Below are 23,402 nucleotides of genomic sequence, written 5' to 3' on the forward strand. Positions count from 1 at the left end.
ACATTCACACAGGAAGAAATATTTGAAAATCCAGTTAGTCAAGTAAAAAAAAATAATAGTACAAAAATGGTTATTGTGCAATTTATGATATATTCCATACAATACTGTATGTATTAAAAATGCAAGCCCAAAGGAGCACTTTAATACTTATCAGGATCCTGTCAAACTCCTTTGTTTTCATTTTTCCTTATAATACCAAAATTCAAATGAAGTGGAATGCCACAACTTCATAAGCCAATCTTTACTGTTCAATTCCTCCAGTCATGTGACTAAACTCACCACCATAAATCTTTGGGCAGAGAAATAACACAGTTGTTTACAGTGACTTCTTTATGTACTCTATAAATTCAACTCATCACGACACATCACATGTCTGCAGAACAGTACAATCCCTGTTCATGAGCGTGTTCCAGTTAATTTTAATTAGAACAGATTTAGAGTTTTAATAAAGGTTTTGCATATGTGCAGTTTTGAGGAATCAAGAGGAGGATTTCTTGGAGAATGGAATAGAAAGTAGAAACCAATAAAGAAGAAATCTGAAGTACTTCAGAAAAGTTCATAACCCTCAGCACAATTGCTGTAATACAATGCAAAGAGGAAAAGCATAGGTGCCTAGTGCGAGTACACAGGCTGTACAGAAGCAGCCCTAACACTTTAGGAATGGCAACTCATAAGGCTTAGCCACAGCGTGCTCCAGTGCCAAGGCATACGAGTAGACTCTTGCATCAACCACAAGCTTTTCCTTTTCCACCAGCTCTGTAAGTACATTAAAACATATACAGTTAGTAACCACATAGATAAAACAGGTTAGTACAATGTCACATCTGTAGTTTTCAGTTTTACTGAATCCTAATGTGGAGTCATAAGTGCTTTGTTTACAGAGTTAACAAAAAAAAGGGTGGCCTCGCAAACCTAATGGCTCAATCCCGGTTTCAATTGCAGGAAGGAGGGAAAAAGGCTTCAGCCAATCAGGCTGCATTAGTTATGTCTGAGGGGAAAGTAAAGAAGCAAAAAAGAAAGCCAAGCATGCCCTGCAAATTCCTTGTGGCAGATGTACCAAATAAGAGCCAGGGAAACTGGGGAATGATGTTTTATGGAGAAGAAAAGTAAGATAAAAACAAAATTACCGTTTGGATTGCCTGGTTAGGATCCTTATTACTTGTTTACCAGATAAAAATAAAGAATTGTTTATTTTATGGCTGACGGTTATGCTTTAAACATTAGGTAGTACCAGCTCAAAGCAATCACAAGTATACTTCTGATAATAAAAAAAAATACCCTGCCTTGTTTCCTTAGAGCCTCCGTCATGTAATGCTGATTAAAGAGGAGCTGTCAGCCATACTATCCCACTAAACCCACGTATAAAATATGTAGATAAATACTTGCTCTACTTACATAACATATGCATTGCACCGTCCACATTTTGATCTTAGTGATTTTTCTATTGTAAAAAAAAAAAAAAAAGAAAGAAAATCCTTCTTAGGATTTTCCATTTTAACTGTGTATCTGGAAGCCAATCCTGATGTCATTTCCTCCCTTACTCTCTGCCTGATTGTGTAAGCATTGCCCACCCTCCTCCCAGTCTTCAGACACTACCACCCAGCTCTGCAGTAAAAAGTGCATTGTCATCACTGTGTGACTCTGCAAAGCGTGTTTATTTGTATGGATGGATTTCAGAAGCTGCTGGGTGAGTAATTTTCTCAGCCTCTCAGCATGAGAAATATTGGCCAATCAGATAGGAACACAGGTGTGGGAGGGGAAAACGGGAAGGAAAGAGGCTTCAGCCAATCAGACTGCATTAATTATGTCTGAGGGGAAAAGGGAAGGAAAGTAAGGAAGAAAAAAGAAAACCCAGCATGCCCTACAACTCCCTTTGTGCGCCAGATGTACCAAACTGGGGAATGATGTTTTATGCATAAGAAAAGTAAAGGTGCCCAATACGTGGTACAATTTTTCATTATTTTTTTATTAGATAATGTAGTTCGATTATTCCGTTAGATCGAATATACACATTTTTCCAACATGTCTGATCAGATGTTTATAGAAGAAACGGGATAATTGTTCTTTTTTTCTTGATTGAAAAATAAGATTCTTTTCAACTTTCCAATCGATTTGATCATTTTAGTCAAAAAACTGGAAAATCGAACCTTTTTATTGTACAGTGTATGGGTACCATTAGAGTGATTTTTAACTTTTGGATTGCCCGGTTAGCATCCTTATTACTGGTTTACCAGATAAAAATAAAGAATTGACTTTTGATTTTATGCCTGATGGTTACTCTAAGGATTGCCTGCTTTGTTGGCAAATGGGAAAGTACTTACAACCTAGCTTTTCTTGATTTCTCTAGTCTGATATTTTTGCTCACACCATAATTAGTTGATTTGCATATTCGGAAGCGATGCATCATTGGAACACACAGCTGCTCAATTACTGAATTATCTCAAATACCTTCTGTTTAAAGAAGGCAACATTATATTCAGCATTGATTTTTAGTAGGTGGGTTTTTTGTCTCTTAGTCCCTTACATTTTCCTATTGGCTATGGGTCACCATGAGTTGGGTATTGTGTACAATTAGACTGTCACAGTTCAAAGCACACAGGAAAAGGGGTAACTAAAGGTGCGTACACACGCACTACTCAGCGGATCGTACAGAAACAGCCTTATCAGTCTGCAGACAGACTGTACACACACACTACTGTCGGGAGAACGACCGCCTAGAATAGGGGTGTCAAAGTCAAATACAAAGTGAGCCGAAATTGAATGCTGGAAGTTACTCAAGGGCCAACCTCAATGTCTACAGGTCACCTTCCTCTCAAAGTTCCCTGGTGTCTAATAGCTCCCCTCCAACCCCTATACAGTTTGCTGGTGTCTAGTGGTCCTCCTTCCCTCCCCTATATGGTTCCCTAATGTTTAGTGCTTTCACCCTACCTCCCCCAAATGGCTTCCCTGGTGTTCTAGGGCTTCACCTCCAATATAGCTTCCCTGGTGATCTAGAGTGGGCCAAACATAATGCAAAGTGGAGAAACCACTTGGGGGCCAAATTTAATGGCTCTGAGGGCCAAATTTGGCTCCCGGGCCGGAGTTTGACATATATGGCCTAGCGGGAGGGTCTGACGGACCGGTCGTTTTCTGTAGTAGTGCGCGTGTACGCACCTTAAGCTGAAATGTTCAGTCGCCCCCCTCCCTCTGTGCTTTGAACTGACAGGCTACATAATGTGCAAGCATAAGCATCACACTAGAATAAACAGATAACCAGAGCTTAAGAGTAATTTCCTACCAGCCACAAAGAAGGTTATACCTGTATTGGATCAGCATCATCACAGAAGAGAACTTGTAGCATACACACTTTTCATTGCTGATTCAGTTTTGTAGAGACTGGGTCATATTGCAGGTCCATTTTTAAATACCTGCCTGGCTTTCACTGATGTCTTGACTCCCCTAGAGAAATACACCTCATTTCCCATTTTAAACATTTAGAAACACTACAAACTCATTACATTTTAGACATTTAATGTATCAAACAAGAGAGAGCAAAGATAAGCATGAAATAAAACTGTTACAAAGGAGAAAAAGTACGGTATATACCATCAATACGTTTCCGAAGCTCCATCTTTGGCAGCAAAATAGTTTCTGTAAATTCTGCAAATATGAAAAAGAAAATCTTGTACTCAAGTGGCCAAGGCAACATTAACAGTATCTTTTACAAAAAAAAAAAAGTTAAATTACATACCTCCGTCTGCTGCATGTCCCGGTAAAATAATATGCAAAGAAAAAAGAAAATATAAGTGATTTGTCAAACAACAACTAAGATTTAGGATTAAGCAGTTAATGCACTCCTAAGCACAAAATAGCTTCTTTAAAGAGAACCCGAGGTATGTTTAAAGAATGTTATCTGCATACAGAGGCTGGATCTGCCTATACAGCCCAGCCTCTGTTGCTATCCCAAACCCCCCTAAGGTCCCCCTGCACTATGCAATCCCTCATAAATCACAGCCTTGCTGTGAGGCTGTGTTTACATCTGTAGTGTCAGTCTCAGCTGCTCCCCCGCCTCCTGCATAGCTCCAGTCCCTGCCCCCGTCCCTTCCCTCCAATCAGCAGGGAGGGAAGGGATGCAGGCGGGGACTGGAGTTCTGCAGGAGGCGGGGGAGAGCAGCAGACTGACACTATAGAGATAAACACAGCCAGCTCTGACAAACTGTTTTTCAGCAGCGTGGCTGTGATTTATGAGGGATTGCAGAGTGCAGGGGGACCTTAGGGGGGTTTGGGATAGCAACTGAGGCTGGGCTGTATAGGCAGATCCAGCCTCTGTATGCAGATAATATTCTTCAAACCCACCTCGGGTTCTCTAGTGGACCCAAATTAAAAATACAAGATTTCAGAAATAAAATCTATTTTGTAAATTATAATAATAAATAGCAGCCTCTTTTCAGCTGCATGATGACATATATAAAATATTTATTTTACATTTATTGGAGGAACCCCTCCCTTCCTTTCATATTGCCGGGACAGAATCCGGCAAACTGGTGGAGTAGATGGTGTCCAGCAAAGGAGGAATTGCTAATGGCTGCCACCTGTATAACCCTAACTATGAAACGAGAAGGGTGAAAAGCATGCACTGAAATGCTCATAGGCTTGAAGGAATGTTTATTTATCTTTGTATGTGTCAGAGTGGTGCAACTAAATATTTTAACCACTTGAGGACTCAGCCTTTACCCCCCCCCCCCCCCCCCCTTAAGGACCAGCGCTATTTTTTCCATTCAAACCACTGCCGCTTTAACGGTTTATTGCTCGGTCATACAACCTACCACCTAAATCAATTTTACGTCCTTTTCTTCTCACTAATACAGCTTTCTTTTGATGCTATTTGATTGCTGCTGCGATTTTTAGTTTTTATTATATTCATCAAAAAAGACATGAATTTTGTCAAAAAAATGACTTTTTTAACTTTCTGTGCTGACATTTTTCAAATAAAGTAAAATTTCCTATACATTTGAGCGCGAAAGTTATTCTGCTACATGTCTTTGATAAAAAAAAACATTCAGCGTATATTTATTGGATTGGGTAAAAGTTAGAGCGTTTACAAACTATGGTGCCAAAAGTGAATTTTCCCATTTTGAAGCATCTTTGATTTTTCGGACTACCATTCATGTTTCATGAGGTGCTAAAATTCCAGGATAGTATAAATACCGAACAAATGACCCCATTTTGGAAAGAAGACATCCCAAAGTACTCACTAAGAGGCATGGTGAGTTCATAGAAGATTTCATTTTTTGTCAAAAGTTAGCAGAAAATGACACTTTGTGACAAAAAAAAAAAGTTTCCATTTCTGCTAACTTGTAACCAAAAAAAAAAAAAAATGAAATCTGCCATGGACTCAACATGCCCCTCAATGAATACCTTGAAGTGTCTACTTTTCAAAATGGGGTCATTTGTGGGGTGTGTTGGCATTTTGGGGGGTGCTGAATTGTAAGCACCCCTGTAAAGCCTAAAGGTAGTCATTGCACTGTGGGCCCCTTAGCGCAGTTTGGCTGCAAAAAAGTGTCACACATATGGTATCACCATACTTGGGAGAAGTAGTACAATGTGTTTTGGGGTGTATTTTTACACATACCCATGCTGGGTGGGAGAAATATCTCTGTAAATGACAATTTTTTTTTTTTTTTACACACAATTGTACATTTACAGAGAGATTTCTCCCACCCAATATGGGTATGTGTAAAAATACACGCCAAAACACATTGTACTACTTCTCCCGAGTACGGCGATACCACATGTGTGGCACTTTTTCTGCACCCTAACTGCGCTAAGGGGCCCAGAGTCCAATGAGTACCTTTAGCATTTCACAGGTCATTTTGAGACATTTGGTTTCAAGACTACTCCTCACGGTTTAGGGCCACTAAAATGCCAGGGCAGTATAGGAACCCGACAAATGACCCCATTTTAGAAAGAAGACACCCCAAGGTACTCCATTAGGAGTATGGTGAGTTCATAGAAGACTTTACTTTTTGTCACAAGTTAGCGGAAAATTATTTTTATTGTTTTTTTTTACCAAGTGTCATTTTCCGCTAACTTGTGACAAAAAATAAATTCTTCTATGAACTCACCATACTCCTAACGGAATACCGTGGGATGTCCTCTTTGTAAAATGGGGTCATTTGTGGGGTTCCCATACTGCCCTGGCATTTTAGGGGCCCTAAACCGTGAGGAGTAGTCTACAAAACAAATGTCTCAAAATGTGAAATCCTAAAAGTACTCATTGGACTTTGGGCCCCTTAGCACACTTAAGGTGCAAAAAAGTGCCACACATGTGGTATCGCCGTACTCGGGAGAAGTAGTACATGTGTTTTGTGTTGTATTTTTACACATACCCATATTGGGTGGGAGAAATCTCTCTGTAAATGACAATTTTTTGATTTCTTTACACAAAATTGTCCATTTACAGAGAGATTTCTCCCACCCAATATGGGTATGTGTAAAAATACACCCCAAAACACATTGTACTACTTCTCCCGAGTACGGCGATACCACATGTGTGGCACTTTTTTGCACCCTAACTGCGCTAAGGGGCCCAGAGTCCAATGAGTACTTTTAGGATTTCACAGGTCATTATGAGACATTTGGTTTCCAGACTACTCCCCTGTCATTTTAGGGGCCCTAAACCATGAGAAGTATAGGAACCCCACAAATGACCCCATTTTACAAAGAGGACATCCGAAGGTACTCAATTAGGAGTATGGCGAGTTCATAGAAGATTTTATTTTTTGTCACAAGTTAGCGGAAAATTATTAGTATTATTTTTTTTTTTTTTACAAAGTGTCATTTTCCACTAACTTGTGACAAAAAATAAAATCTTCTATGAACTCACCATACTCCTAATTGAGTACCTTGGGATGTCCTCTTTGTAAAATGGGGTAATTTGTGGGGTTCCTATACTGCCCTGGCATTTTAGGGGCCCTAAACCGTGAGGAGTAGTCTACAAACCAAATGTCTCAAAATGACATGTGAAATCCTAAAGGTACTCATTGGACTTTGGGCCCCTTAGCACACTTAGGGTGCAATAAAGTGCCACACATGTGGTATCGCCGTACTCAGGAGAAGTAGTACAATGTGTTTTGTGGTGTATTTTTACACATACCCATATTGGGTGGGAGAAATATCTCTGTAAATGGACAATTGTGTGTAAAAATAATCAAAAAATTGTCATTTACAGAGTGATTTCTTCCACCCAGCATGGGTACGTGTAAAAATACACCCTAAAACACATTGTACTACTTCTCCCAGGTACGGCAATAGCACGTGTGGCACTTTTTTACACCCTAACTGCGCTAAGGGGCCCAACGTGCAATGACTACCTTTGGGCTTTACAGGGGTGCTCACAATTTAGCCCCCCCCCCTCCCCCCACATGACAGGACAGTTAACAAACCCCACAAATGACCTCATTTTGGAAATAAGACACCACAAAGTATTCCATGAGGGGCATGGTGAGTTAATAAAAAAAAAATATTTTTTTGTCACAAGTTAGCAGAAAAGGATACTTTGTGAAGAAAAAAAAAAAAAAAAAAACAATTTATGCTAACTTGTGACAAAAAATAAAATGTTCTATGAACTCACCATGCACCTCACGGAATACTTTGGGGTGTCCTCTTTCCAAAATGGGGTCATTTGTGGGGTCTGTCCTGGCATTTTAGGGTCTCTGCAATCATTACATGTATGGCCAGTATTTCTGCTATACTCCTTATATTGGGCATACAGGTAGTGCATTCTGGGCTGAAAGGAAAAATGAACGGCAAACATCCCTTCATTCGCATCGATCAATGTGGATGAACAAATATCTGCCAAAAAATTTGAAAAACAAAGAAAGAAAGAGGGGAAGGCGTCTGCCTGGACATAGGAGCTGCCACCCCAAAAATCCAAACCCACCAGCTCGTATGCCCAGGCAAACCTGATTTAATCATCCACATCGATCGATGTGAATGGAGAAATCATTGCTTGAGTTCTTTTTTTGATACAAAGTGCTTGCCAAAGCATATGAACCCAAACACCGCTCCTCGGCCCATATGCCTCGGCAAACGTATCTTTTTTACTGTGGAGGAGAAATCTCGTCCTGCAGCGCTGCATGCACCGATTTTGTGTAACCTGACATGCCTCCATATTAAAACTCACGTATTGTATTTGCCCATATGTCCCGGTTATTACACCGTTAAAATTATGTCCCTATCACAATGTATGGCGACAATATTTTATTTGGAAATAAAGGTGCATTTTTTCCATTTTGCATCTATCACTATTATCAAGTTTAAAATAAAAAAATATAGAAATATTTCATCTTTACATTGATATTTAAAAAGTGTAGACCCTTAGGTAAATATTTACATGTTTGTTTGTTTTTTTATTTGTTGGTTTTTTTATTGTAATGGTTTTTTTCTTTTTATAGTAAACATTTTATTTGGGTAGTTTTGGGAGAGTGGGAGGTAAACAATAGAGTATAATGTAAATGTGTGTTCATTTTAATTTATTTTTATTTTCAGTTGTAGTATTACTTTTTGGCCACATGATGGCGGCCATGAGTTTGTTTACATAAAGTCACTCTAAGCGTAACACACGCTTAGAGTGACGCATCGGGGAGGGAACGGCCAGAAAAGGCGCAGCTTCCGAGAGAAGCTGTCGCTTTTTCAGCGGGGGAGAGGAATCAGTGATCGGGCACCATAGCCCGATACATTGATTCCCTGGCTACCGAATCTGCGGCCGGGAGTGCGTGTGCACGCGCGCGATCGGCCGCGGTAGCGCGCATGGTTCCTGGACGTAGTTTCTACGTCCAGGAACCAAAATAGGTTAAGGGGGGAAAGGGTGGGTCCTCAAGTGGTTAAATATGTTCAAACCAAACAATAACATTGGTAACCAAACATGAACTTTTTTGCTTACCCGTTTTTTGTTTTTTTTTACTTGCGATCTGAGGACAAACTTCTCCTCCCCCATGGGTCAATGTGCAAAGTGCAAATCGCACAGATATGTGGCGAAGTACAGTATGCATTCTGTCCCAAGTGAAAGGAGAGGTTTCTGGCAGGCCAGTGAATTTGGATCTCTCAAAACCTGATGTTTGGGTTCACACTGCATACTGGCCTATCCGGTCGGTCGAGCCCGCCGCACCGTCTCGCCCAAAACAGACCTTCAGGGAATACCACAAGAGTAGCATTCGGCCTAGTAATTAACTGCGTCGCCGTAGACCAACATGACTTCTGGGCCGACCCAAATTGCTGCAGAAGCTATGCAGAAACGTAGGCATGCACTAGCGTTAAGTCAAGCACTTCCGCCGTAGGGGGGGGGACCGCAAAGTGTGACTTTTGCTAGGCAATTTGCCCTAACGCATCGCGCCAGTGTGAAATAGCACTGAGAGACCCTTGTGTGCCTCCTGCTGTGTCTGTAGTTCCCTAGGTTCTAAAAGTGTGCCTTCTTGTGGTACCTCTCATAACACTCCCCTAGGCATAGGCCAGGCTGGTCAGGACAGGAGGGAGAGTAAACGGGGGTGTCACGCCTTATTCCAGCCTTGCTGCAGACACGACATCTTTTTCTGGGGTTGCGTTGAGTTGGGGTACTGGGAATCGGGTAGGCGTAATGCCTTCCATGCAGCCGGCTAGTTGCATTTGGGGGTTGGGCTCTGGCACCTCCTGGATACAGGAGTGCCGAAACGATCTCTTCCTGGAATTGAAGGAAAGATCCAGTTCTCCCAGCCTTACTGTAGAAAACAAAGCTGTTGTACATCGCCAATTGAATTAAATACACAGACACTTTCTTATACCAGCGTCTGGTTTTTCCGGGAAATTAAATAGGGCCCTAACATCTGGTCATTGAAGTCCACCCCTCCCATGTTGGCATTATAGTCGTGGACGGCGAGGGGCTTTTCAATTACCTCTGTTGCCCGTGTAATTTGTACTGTCGTGTCTGTGTGAATGGTAGACAGAAGGTAAACGTCCCTCTTGTCCCTCCATTTCACCGAGAGCAAGTCATCGGTACACAAGGTGGCCCTCTCCCCCCGTTGAAGTCTGGTGTTAACGAGCCGTTGGGGGAAGCCCCGGCGACTAGGCCGCACGGTGCCACAGCATCGGATTCCTTCTAACTTTAAGTGCTGATAGAGGGCCACACTTGTGTAAAGGTTGTCCACATAAAGATGGTACCCCATATGGAACAAGGGTGACACCAAGTCCCACACAATCTTTCCACTGCTCCCCAGGTGTCAGGTCATCCGACCAGCTCCAATTTTGAGTCTTTTCCCTCATAGATCCTAAAACGAGATGTATAGCCTGTGGCCCTATCACAGAGCTTATACAGTTTCACCCCATACCGGGCGCGCTTGCTTGGGATGTACTGTTTGATGCCAAGGCGCCCGGTAAAATGTACGAGGGACTCGTCTACACAGATGTTCTGTTCAGGAGTATAAGCATCTGCAAATGTGGATGACAGGTGGTCTATGAGGGGCTGAATTTTGTGGAGCTGGTCATAAGCTGGGTGGTCTCTTGCATGACAGGTTTTGTTGTCATTGAAATGCAGGAAGCGCAGGATGATCTCAAATCGCGCCCTGGACATGGCAGCAGAGAACATGGGCATGTTATGTATTGGGCGTGTAGACCAATAAGAGCGCAATACATTTTTTTGGGGTAATACCCATGTTGAGGAGAGGCCCAAAAACATTTTAAGTTTGGAAACTTGGGAGGGGTTTCCACCGAAAAGGCTGGGCGTGGCAGCTTTTCGGATTGGCGGTTATTGTGTGGCATAACGGTTGGTCTCAGCCACAATTAAGTCAAGGAGATCCTGGGTGAGGAACAGTTCAAAAAAGTCTAGGGCCGATCCTAGTTCAACTGTCTCCACCTGGACTCCAGACTGGGCGGTGAAAAGGGGCAGTACGGTGCGGCGGGATCACGGGAATGCCAATCAGGGGTTGCCAGCACCTCTGGGAAACTAATGGGAGTACGGGCCCGTCTACTTGGTGGCTGCGAATCGGGTCTTAATGCACGTACCACCGAACCAGCTTCTACTAGCAGGCTGGTGTTTGCCACTTCACCAGGGTCTTCTACGGTAGTACTGGTGTTGATAGATCCAGGAGATGCTGCGCTGCTGGTGCATGCCTCACCAAGAAAAATCAGATCAGCGCCAGCACCACTCTACTGCCCTTGAGACTGATCTTCTGCCACCTGCAGTCCAGTGACATGGGGTGTGGTATGCCTGGCTCTAGCCGGGACCTCAACCTCTATCGGTCAGAGAGCCACTGCTGTCTACACGATCGTACTCTGAACCAGAAGATTCGTCGAATAAGTCGGCCCAATCATCCTCATCCGACTGGTCCATGTACCTGTAGATGTCTTCATTGGAAAACCTCTTTTTTGTGCTATGGTGGCCTGCTAAATTTAGGAGGTATTCCTCTGAGACTACCCAGGAAAAAGAGCACCTACCTAGCGAAAGTGAGTATTTTAGAGGTAGAAAGCTGTGGTCACTGAGTTTTGATTAAAAAAAAAAAATCAAAACTGATGTTTACAGTGCCACAGCTAGTGTACAGTGTTTTTTGCAGTGATCAGAAAAAAAAATTCTGTCACTGCGGTGGGGCGGGCTGAACGCAGTGCAGGCGAACGATCAGGTCTGATCGGGCAAACACTGCTTTTTTTTGTGGATCCTAGTGACCCTAATATAGATCTGACTGTGATCACTAATGATCACTTACAGATACTATATAGTACCAATGCTGATTAGCGACAGTGATGACGCTAATTAGTGACTGTGGTGCAGTGGGCTGAGCACTGACACTAACAACCCTTTTGCCTAGCTAACTGGCCTAACTGTTACCACTAGTGATACTAAAAAAGTGACAGTTTGCACTGATCACTGTTTTTAGATCACTAGGATAGTGACGGTGAGGGGGGGGGGGGGGGGGGGGGGGGGGGATCAGAGAGCAATCAGAAACAATCACAAATAATCAAAAACAATCACGAGGCAATTACAACACAATTACAGCAATCTGCGCAATCAAGGAGCAATTGAATCCAATAACACGACAATCAAAAACCAATTACGTGACAATCGAAGCCAATCACACGACAATCAATGCTAATCACAGAGCAATTGAGACAATCGAGACACAGGGCAAAACAGCCAATCAGAGGGGGTGGGGGGTGATCAGATACCCCTAAGGGGTAGTTGGGGGTCTGATCTGATGGATAGGAGTGACAGGGGGTGATAGATGGGTTATTGACAGGTAATAAGTGTGTGTTTACAGGGAAAAACAGATGTAAATGATGGATTGCTGATGTGATCCGGGGAGGGGGGGGGGGGTCTCGGGGGGATCTGAAAGGGTGGGTGGGTGATCAGAAGCCCCTAAGGGGCAGTTGGGGGTCTGATCTGATGGGGGGCAGTGACAGGTGGTGACAAGGGATGATTGACAGGTGACTGATAGGTGATTGGCAGCTGATCAGTGGGGAGACAGATGCGGGGAAGATAGATAGGTTCAGTATACGGGGGGTCGGGGGGGAGATCTGGAGGCGTGGGGGGTGATCAGATACCCCTAAGGCAGTATAGGTAGAACAGAGGCGCCAAAAGAATAAAAACAGTATTTAAAACGTTTAAAAATAGCTGAGGAGGCAGTGGTGGATCCGCCCCCTCCAAGCAAACACAGAAACACTGTGCAATATAACAAGAATAGATTTATTGGTACACTCCAGGGTATAGATATACAACGCGTTTCGCGGGTATAAGCCCGCTTCTTCAGGCAGTAGAAGTAGGAGTACACAGCAATCTGTCAGCAACACACCCTAAGGCGCCAGGTGTGTTGCTGACAGATTGCTGTGTACTCCTACTTCTACTGCCTGAAGAAGCGGGCTTATACCCGCGAAACGCGTTGTATATCTATACCCTGGAGTGTACCAATAAATCTATTCTTGTTATATTGCACAGTGTTTCTGTGTTTGCTTGGAGGGGGCGGATCCACCACTGCCTCCTCAGCTATTTTTAAACGTTTTAAATACTGCTTTTATTCTTTTGGCGCCTCTGTTCTACCTATACTGTATTATATATCCACCATTGGTGGTGGGGGATACCCTTTTTTTCTCGGCTACAGAGAGCGACTTTTTAATCCTGAGTGGGGACAGGTCAAACTCCTCACCTGCCTATACAGTGGTTGCCTGGAGGTAACCCTGGTTTGTGAGTATAATTTTTACTCCTTTTCATTATACCAATTGCCTAAACTTACTACACCATATCGGGCTCTCGGTTCTCCTTCCCTTTAGATACCCCTAAGGGGTAGTTGGGGGTCTGATCTGATGGATAGAAGTGACAGGTGGTGACAGGGATTTATTGATGGGTGATATGGGGGGTGGTTAGGTCTAAGCTGCGGGCTGCAGGGGGGTACAGGAGGGGGTCTGATGGGTGCTACGGGTGATCGGGGGGTCTGTGGGGCTCCTAAAGTGTGTGTGTGTGTGTGTGTGTGTGTGCATATACTGTGCCTGCTCTCCTCGCTGGTGGTCGATCGCTAAGTGTGACCACCAGCGGGAGGCAGGCAGTATAATACAGTTAGTTTCGTAAACAAACTGTATTATACGCGTTCTATTGGGCAGTTTGAACTTTTACAGCCCGCCGGCGCTGCTGATTGGCCGGCGGGCTGACGTCACAAGGGGGCCTAACAGTGTGACGTAGCGATCGCTGATTAATTAGTCTGCAGCCGGCGAAGCAGATGTGCGTCGCTGGTCCTGCAGCTGGCACTTTGCCGCCGCACGGTATAAGTGTGCGGTCGGCAAGTGGTTAAATTAAAAAAAAGTTTGGTTTGGGTCCACTTTAACATATGCATGATAGAAAAAAACAAAGCTAGTTCACAAAATAAATGTGTCTTGTGCTTCTAAACAGCAGAGTAACCATACTATTAAACAAGTATATGTATTTGTACTTTCTAGTGCTACGTATCCCTTAGGGCCCGTTTCCACTAGAAGCGGTGCGATGCGGCTACACAGCCGTATCGCACCACAAGTGTCCTGATCCCAATGCACCGCAATGGAACAGTTTGCATTGCGTGCGGAACGATCAGAGAATCTGCAGCATGCTGCAGATTTTCGCACAGCCGCATCCGCCTGCTGTCCCCTCCATACACTTCCGCATCAGGAGATGCGGAAGTGACGCGGACGCCAACGGAAGTGATGCGATGCGGCTAGGTAGCTGCACTCGCATCACTTGTCAGTGGAAACAGGCAATAGAGCAGTTCAGCTTTCAAAAAGGAACTTGACTTTTAACGTAGTTGAGCCCCTTCTAGGCAGCTTCAATTACCAAACTGCCAGGCAGGTCCTCTAAAATAAATGACTGCTCCTGAGTTTCAATGGGGACCTGTGGTGGCCTGCACTTATGTACTAGTTTCAATGGCGACCTGTGGTGGCCTGCACATGTGTACTAGTTTCAATGGCGACCTGTGGTGGCCTGCACTTGTGTACTAGTTTCAATGGCGACCTGTGGTGGCCTGCACTTGTGTACTAGTTTGCTTGTGTTATATTTTCATAATAACTTCAGGTCAGCTTTAAAAGGAACCCGAGGTGAGAGGGATATGGAGGTTGCCATATTTATTTCCTTTTAAGAGACCATAGACCCTGAACAAGCATATGCAGATTAGGTACTCTGTCTCAGCTGACTCAGGTTTTACTGGATTAGCCATACGCTTGTTCCAGGGTTTTGAATCGGACACTACTTATGCTAGAAGATCAACAGGGCTCTAAGGCAACTAACATTGTTTACAGTCAAAATCAGAAAAAGGCAGACTGGAGCAGAACTGGTGCAAAAATGGAGCAAAGGCCCAGATCAAGGATTCTTATAGGTCGTTCTGAGCAAATGTTCCACTTCTGCACCAGATATACTGCAATTCTCTGCCCCTCTGTCTCTGTTCAACACTTGCGTGATTGGACTCTGAGAAAGGAAAGCTGCATATGTAAGGAAAACTGAAAGATGAATGGTTGGTATAGTCAAGAAGAAATACCACACTACTTGTAAATCAAGCCCCTAATGAGCAAGTCCATCTATTCCAACAAGGAATTAGTATGTAATGCTGCTTTCAGGACAGCCTAATTACCCAGATGTATTCCCTATTGAGAACATTGCTTTACAGTTTACTTACCAAGTTTGGGTTTGGGTTTGTGGTTTACAGAAGCATCCCCATTTATGTGCACAGTTACAACACGCATAGTACAGTTTGACAATCCTGGATCCAAACAAGATACTAAAACGGGTAGAATAAGAGGGAATTATTGTTACAGTCAGTAATTTTTTAAACAAGCTGATGTTAAGTACATTTGTTAGAGAGCTATGGAGGCTGTCAACTTAAACGCTACTTGAATGGAACCTGACGTGAGAGGTATATGGAGGCTTACATTTATTTAATTTGAAAGAAAACCAGTAACCTAGCAGTCCTGCTGATAGATAGCCATAGACCCTGAACAAGCATGCAGATCAGCAGTTTCTGACCAAAAAATCTGACAAGAATAGCTGCATGCTCGTTTCAGGTGCGTGATTCAGACACTACTGATTTTGAAATGATCAGTAGTACAGCCAGGCAACTGGTATTGCTTAAAAGGAAATTAATATGGCAGCCTCCGTATAATTTTCTCTTCAAGTTGATGATTTTCTAGCTTTAAAGCCTGTGACTTTAAAAAAAAAAAAGGGGGGGGGGGGGGGGGGGGAAGTTAGATACGTTTCTCGTTAGAGGGAAACCTCTGGATCCTGCAGAGGCTCTCCATGTCCTCCCCGTTGGATGCCGGAACCCTCTGGAAGTTCCTGGGTGTGCTCCCATCTGTGAAAGAGAGCAGCTGTACTGTGCAGGACAGCTTGCGCCTGCACAGTAGTGGCTTGTGCTCGGCAGAAAAAGCAAAGCCCCAGAACTCTGTGATATTGTGTATCTAATTTTTGCTTTGTTTAAGCCACAAGTACCCTTTAAAAGAAGTGTAAGGCCTTGTGAAAACGGGTGGCGGTTCTGTTGGCACAATGCATCGGTACAAAGCTTCGGTGACAGAATTTGGGAGGAGAGTCATTCTTAAAGAGACTCAAACAAAAAAAAAGTTCCCCTGGGGGGTACTCACCTCGGTAGGGGTAAGCCTCAGGGTCCCAATGAGGCTTCCCCCTCCGCTGTAGCTTCAGGCAATCCAGCGCTGGCTCCCCCGAAGTGTCCCGGAATCCTCCCTCGACAAGCCTGACAAGGCTTGCTATATTTACCTTCCCGAGCTTCAGCAGGGGCACTGATGCGGCTCTACGCATGGAGATAGGCGGCAATAGCTGATCTCCGTCGAGTCTGCTCTACTGCGCAGGCGCAGGAGACTTGCGCAGTAGTGCAGCCTGACAGCGATTGGCTATTTCCGCCTATCTCCAAGCAGAGAGCCGATACTGCGCCTGCACTGGAGCCTGGAAGGTAAATATTTACATCCCCATTGTTTGGAGGGCCAGAGTGAGACCGCTGTGGGACACAGGATGGGGGAAGCCTCGATAAGATCTGGAGGCTTCCTCCTACCGAGGTGAGTACCCCCCAGGGGAACTTTTTGTCATTACAGGTTTTCTTTAATGCAGCTTGTAGCTAAGGATTCAAAAGTTCAGATATTTAAAAGGACAGATATCAAAACTGTAAGTTCATGCTGTGGTGTAATATGTAACAGTACACCTATTCATTTTTATTCATTGTAAACTTTTAACTGTTTTCTTTATCACATTTAATTTCTTATTTTCAAAGCTGCATTTGTTCACTGAGGATATGTTACAGTGCAAGGATTTTCCTTGAAATCTTGTAGCAGCAAATGTTACCAAAGTCATATTACTATCTTTTTCCACAGTTTATTGGAATTTTAATAGCGTTGTTTCCTGGAGTAGCACAAAGCACTCCTCTCTCTACAACCTACCAGAGAAATTGTGGGCAATGCGGCATCTTCCCCCTTTGACTTTACAGAATGTCTGCACTGTCAAAGCTGGGAATTCTGGAACGACCACAAAGGTCAGAACGTTGGGCAGCCGCTGGACATGGAAGAGGGGTTACCACAAATGGAGTAGTGGGCGGCAAGTGAAAAGAGAGGTAAATTGTGAGCACACATGGAAGAGAGGAGATGCTTCCCAAGGAGCTGCTGTACATAGATATTACACATGGAAGAGGGGGCTGCTGCACATGGAAGTGGAAAAAGTATAAATCCAGTCTTGTGCTATTGTTTGTGAGAATATAAACTATGGAGCTCACATTCACAACACTCAGTATTCAACAATCCAATGTGGAGAGAAGGCTTACAGTCAGAGGAGACTGGCTCTTCAGCAAGACATCCTGTCTCCCCCTCAACTGCATAGGATCTTAAAGGACCACCCTCAGTAAAGAGAAGTAACTAAAGGTTCGTACACACGTCAGACTGTAACAAGCTACCAGTCGTCAGACCTGCCCGGGGGCGGTCGTTCTGACGACATTTTGTCGGTGTGTACAGTCTCGCACAGATCGGTCAAAAACAGCCTTATCAGCCTGATGACAGACTGTACACACCGACAAACTGTCGTCAGAACAACCGCCCCCACGGGCGGGTCTGACGACTGGTAGCTTGTTACAGTCCGACGTGTGTACGAACCTTCACTGTTTACAGGTTTGATTTAATGAGAGAAAGATAAAACAAAAAAAGTTTACATATAAATGTAATGCCTGGTACATACTATGCAATTTCTGGTCAGATAGACGGTTGAATAGATATTTTCCAACTGATAATTTTACGATCATTTCTATACAAAAATCAATCAGAAAAGCGATCATAAATCAAATCGGACCTGTTGGAGATTATCTATTACACCCTCTATCAGATGGGAAATTGCATGGTGTTTACATACAATTACCGGAGGGAACAGAAGTTAATCCCCCTGGCAAAAATTTGGGGCTGAATACTGTACAGACACAGTTGCTAGCTGTAAGAGTTGTCAGTTAACACCTCAGCCTAATGTTGTCCACCCTTCCTCATTTAAAATATGCTTTATGTATGTTTAAATATACCCAAAGATAAGTCCTGAAAAGAAAAATGGCATTTCACGCACCAGGAGAGGACTCAATAACTTCCCCTATGTATCCAGTTTCTTCCTCCAATTCTCTGAGTGCCGCTTGTTCTGCAGTCTCATTTTCATCAATAAGACCTGACAGGAGATGAAAATAAGATGGTAAAAAGATGCCATGTGAGATTACATGCTTTCTCCTTCAGTCCATTGTTGTTGTTTTTTTGCATTTCTTGTTAACAGGACATAAAATGAAAACAACAAAACCAACATGCAGAACTGCCTCTATGATGAAGAGAATTTAATGGCAACTTCAATATATTCATACACTAGCAAATTAGTACCCTTATAGCATGGGTGGCTGAAGGATGGGAATAATAGGTTTGTGTACAGAAATTATATAACTAGGGGGAATTAGTACTGAGTAGTATAGTCAGATAACAGCAGAAAATACAATGTGTGTGGCTGTAGAGTAAGTGGCAGAGCGAACAAAAATGTGTGGATTAATGCAAAATGTGGCGTTTATATACAGAGTGTAAAATTAAGGACAGGTTTCCAGTAGCGCCGGCTGCCCATCTCCAAGACAGACTCCAGCACTCGTGCACCCTGATTACAATCAGAATCCCTGTAGCTGTGCCATGCACAGTAATAAGGATTCAGACACGTTGTCCAGAACTCTGAAGCAATGCTTCCAAATTTTTCATGCACACAAATTCAGAAGCAGCCTATTGATTTCCATAGACTGAGATTCCAGATCCATATTTGTGTACGTGACATCAGGCACTATCAGCCCTAGTGGAAACGGACCCTAAATGTATGGAACAGTAGAAGAAAATGTGGATAAGATGTGTGTAATGACACTTACAGTATTTATATTTGGAAACAAATCTATGTATATTATATAGTATATATATATATACTATGTGTTCTAACATTTTGTCAGTCTACAGTCAATAGAGTCTGAAGATGGTTACCAGTCAAAAGCTTAAGGTAGCCATACACTGGTCGTTTTGCCATCAGATTCGACCAACAGATAGATCCCTCTCTGATCGAATCTGATCAGAGAGGGATCGTATGGCTGCCTTTACTGCAAACAGATTGTGAATCGATTTTAGCCTGAAACCGTTTCACCATCTGCTGAGCTGCCGCTGTCGCCTGTCCTCCCCCCGCATACATTACCTGAAGCCTGGTCCAGGGCATCTTCTCCGCATCACGACATCCGCGTATAACTTTCTGTCACTCCAGTAACAGCGGAAGTTCAAACAGAGCGCCCTCTATTTGTACTTCCGCTGTCACTGCAATGACACAGGAAGTTATACACAGATGCCGTGATGCGGAAGGTGATGAGGAGAAGATGCCAGCCGGGAGCCGGGAGGTGATGCGGAGAAGATGCCGGGAGCCAGCTTCAGGTAATGTATACCTGCGTTGATTGTACGCCGCTAGCGATGCGCTCCCTTCCCACGGGCGATCAACGGTAATTTCCCGCACGGAGCGATCGACGGGACCGATCTATTTCGGGACGAAATCGATCGAAATTTAGCGTTTAGCGTGAACGATTTGACAGCAGATTCGATCCCAGTGATCGAATCTGCTGTCGATCGGCGGGCAATCGGCCTAGTGTATGGCCAGCTTTACTCTTTTTCTTTCAAGTTATGGTATCCTGATTCAAAACTTCCTGCTTTAACTGATGGCTAACACTATACAATACTACTGCTTTGTGTATGAATGGGAAATAATATGTAAAGGGTGAGACAGGTAGGAACTGTAGAAAGGACACATGGTGAAAGTAGGTAACAGCTTGTGGGTAATTGTACAGCCGGGGTCCCCAACACTTTTTGGCCCGTGGACCACTTATAAGTGTACACTTTTCCAGGGATAAGAAGAGACTGGGGTGCAAGTGGTGCTTGTCTCTAGGGACAGGGACACGGGGGGAGGGGGAAATTAGTTATGTTGGTGTGCCGGGGGTTAGGGAGGGGACTGGAGCCTCTCTGAAAAATGCAACGCCCCCTCAAACACAGTGTGTCCTGGATTTCCAAACAGAGCAGCCATTCCACAAGGTGCGCCAGTCCACAGGCTTGGCTTCTCTCTCTTATTTCAGTCATGTAAAGCAGCGTGTAGCAGAGTGTCACTAGGTGCACCACCTGCATTAGCCACACAATATCATTTCCATCAAGTCTGATCAGACTTTTGTTTGATGAAGTGACCATAATCAATGGAAAGTGAATTGATAAGCTGGAGCAATAGTTTTTTCGGCACAGTACATCAACGCAATTGAATAATCCTGGAACTGATCATAAAACTGACAGAGTCTCTGGGCAGCTTTAGGAATACAGAGTTGTTGTACAATGAAAAATAAAAATATATTGTATGAATGTCTCCAGCTTTTCTGTGACAATTTTTCACACAAACAGTGCAGGGAGGAATGGGGAGCATGTGCATTGTACAACAAGGAATGGCTGCTATTACAAAAGGCCTTCAGATTGATACGCCTTACACACATACAAGTACTGTTGTTGCCTGGGATCGGAATTTCATTCCTCGAGCAGTTCAGGGTCAACTTCTGTACAGACACATCCGCGTTTGTTACCATAGAGGGGAGAGAGTGGACAACGCAGGACAGAGAGGCTTCCGGGGGTAGTAAGAGAACAAGGTACTAGAGCTAGAGTACGAGAGTAATCGCTGCTGGGAGACTTGGGCGCAGGTTACAGCCGGTATATGGCTTATCCTGCTCCTGCACAAGTTCCCGGCGACGTTAAATACTATTCCCCCTCCAGGCCACCATGGATGGTGGGGAATGAAATAATTCAGCTTCCAGCAATTGCTGGAGGCCGGATTATAGTGTTTTATAAGTAACTTTAGCTCCGTCTTCTGATGGCGCTGAAGTTACTCACTGTGCGCCGCTAGAGCCGTAATTCCTATTACGGCCTATGGTGGCGCCGGCTGCGCCCAAATCTCCTGCGCTGGAATGAAAGGTTTGCTCTAGTTACACTCGGGCACGGGTATCAGGCGTTGCTAAAGATCCAGCATGCCAGGTATCGGACACACACACACACACACACACATATAATCCTGGTGTCAGGTGCAAGTGCTGACTGTGTGATAGATACATCTTATGAAAATGTAGAAAAAGGTATAAACAGTGCAAATAAGAAGGCAAAGTAGTGGTTGACCAAGAAAGGAAGGGGGGGGGGATTTGAGTGGTGTATTTCTGAGGAAGTATAGCACACATACATGACTACTTACCACCATTTAGTCTATCATATGACACTGGGTACAACTGAAACTTCCCTGAAATCATTGCTCTTTTCTGAAACTGAAGTAGTAAATTGGGCTACAAAGCAACACTGACCTGCGGGAAATTCTAGGCAGAAACAGCCTAAAGGAGGTCGAAACTGTTTGATCAGCACCATGCATTCATAATGGAGGGTCCTCTGCAGTACTGGAATGATTCCTACACCTATTTAATAACAAAAGAGTAAACATACAAGCTATGGCATATTATTCATCTCAAACATTAACAAACTATGATAGAAAAATACTTACCATCCACAGCATTTCCTTCTCTTCTGGTTGTACGTTTTACAGTTTCCCACGTTCTGAAGAAGACACCAACAACTTAAACATTTCTCTGTTTCCACCAATTACAGTTTGAAAATAAACTGTGCCACTGTAGAAAAAGTCTTCATATTTTATTAATCTATTTATCTCTTTTATTTTAAATGATGTTGCTGGTACAATGTATGGTGAAGATATTTTATATTTAAATAAAGGTATTTTTTTCTTTAACGTATACCGTACTTTTTTCTCCTGATACTGTATTAATAATGATAGCTCCTTAATTGTCAAACCACCACAACTGTCACCATTTTTTTAAGTAAACATGTAGGGCTATTCAGTCATAGGTAATTGGTAATATACAAACTTGTGCGGGTTGGCTGAAATTTTTCCAAGTTTTGAAAATGACATTTATTTTCAGTTCCAGTATTATACAATGAAAGCTCATCCTTTGATCTTCACCATTACTCTCACTTCACATTATTGTGTGTTTCTAATGTGCTTATTAAGAGAATTTGTACTTCTATAATCCAGTAATTTAGAAAGACACAATGAAAACTGTGGAGGTGCTACAAACAGGTAGCCAGAATCCATACGCTTTATCTCTCACCTGTCTTGTTCCAGCAGCGATCGTGGTTCCCTCCATGCACTACCACTGTCAGCCTCACTATGATGAATGGACCGCGTCCTGGCTTGATGACATCTTGAAGCTGGGACCAGGTCCATTCAGCATAGTGAGGCTGACAGCAGTAATGCATGGAGGGGACCACGATCGCCCTGGAACAAGACAGCTGAGAGATACTTCAGAGTATTGATCCCGGCTGCCCAATCACAGCGCAATGGGGGGGGGGGGGGGTGTATTTTAGGGGATCGGGCAGGGGGCGGGGGGAATCCAACCCCACAGAGGGGATCCCTAATTAGTGTAGTTGGGGGGGTTAAAGAGCACAGGCATGTTAGAACGCACGCTGTGCTCATTAAAAGCCACAGACTTATATTCACATACGGTAGTTGAGTTTTCAGAGGGGTTCTGCAACAACATGAATATACTGTGGCTGGGTAATAGTAGATCTAAACTCAGAACTTCCTCTCTGCTCTAAAATATTAGGCACAGTATGATAACATTTATGGAAAAAAAAATCTTCATAATTTCTGGAAATCCTGTTTGGATCTGCTTTATGGAATCCTAATATTCTTAACTATTTATTCACATAAATGTTCCTGTCATGGACAGTTCAGTTCTGTCATGTTTGACACTGTCCATTACTGACCCGGTGTCAGTGCTCTTCCATGTATGCCTGTACAGTTGGCAGAACTATGGAAAATGTCAATTATACAGAGTGCAATGCATTACCATGGAGATGGGACATAGAACTTTAACACCTACCTGGTTCTCCCTTCATGGTCCACATATGTAGTTTCCTCAAGCTGTACCCATTTTCCTTTCACAAGTGTCTAAAATGAAAATATACATATCCCTTATAGTGGCTTTCTCAACAGAGGAAGTATAACCAATAAAAAGTTATCCATTTAGGGTGAGCATTAACTTTGTCGACACAATGCCCCAGTGTAAAAGTAGCCTAAAGGTGCCAACTAATGATACAATCTTCATTTTACAATCTTATTTCTTCTATGTATTATTAGGGACTACCTAAACGTCAATCAAAAGTATATTCACTCAGTCTACCTTTCAATTACATAGATTTGGTAAGACTGTACAATCAAGATCATATCATTAGTGGGCACCTTAATGGTCTGATTTTTTTTATGACTATTTGTATGTTTGATCAAATCATTCAGAGATCATGGAAACAGCGAAGATAATGGGCCTAATCAATCGCAT

At 43.4% G+C, this 23,402-nt stretch overlaps 1 protein-coding gene across 1 annotated transcript in view; it reads right to left on the minus strand.

Moving 5' to 3' along the window:
- Positions 1–226: 226 nt before the first annotated feature.
- The window catches only part of LOC137563541 (ADP-sugar pyrophosphatase-like), a 45,316-nt gene continuing 22,140 nt past the window's right edge, over positions 227–23,402 (minus strand). Inside the window, exons 3-10 of the mRNA XM_068276129.1 lie at positions 22,947–23,014; positions 21,551–21,603; positions 21,357–21,464; positions 18,053–18,148; positions 15,132–15,233; positions 3,731–3,739; positions 3,586–3,639; positions 227–756 (exon numbers count right to left, since the gene is read on the minus strand). Of these exons, the coding sequence (XP_068132230.1) occupies positions 647–756; positions 3,586–3,639; positions 3,731–3,739; positions 15,132–15,233; positions 18,053–18,148; positions 21,357–21,464; positions 21,551–21,603; positions 22,947–23,014 (600 nt within the window). The 3' untranslated portion in view covers positions 227–646. The remainder of the gene's footprint in view (positions 757–3,585; positions 3,640–3,730; positions 3,740–15,131; positions 15,234–18,052; positions 18,149–21,356; positions 21,465–21,550; positions 21,604–22,946; positions 23,015–23,402) is intronic.

This window comes from Hyperolius riggenbachi, chromosome 3, assembly GCF_040937935.1.
Source record: "Hyperolius riggenbachi isolate aHypRig1 chromosome 3, aHypRig1.pri, whole genome shotgun sequence".
In the NCBI taxonomy this organism is placed as follows: Eukaryota; Metazoa; Chordata; class Amphibia; order Anura; family Hyperoliidae; genus Hyperolius; species Hyperolius riggenbachi.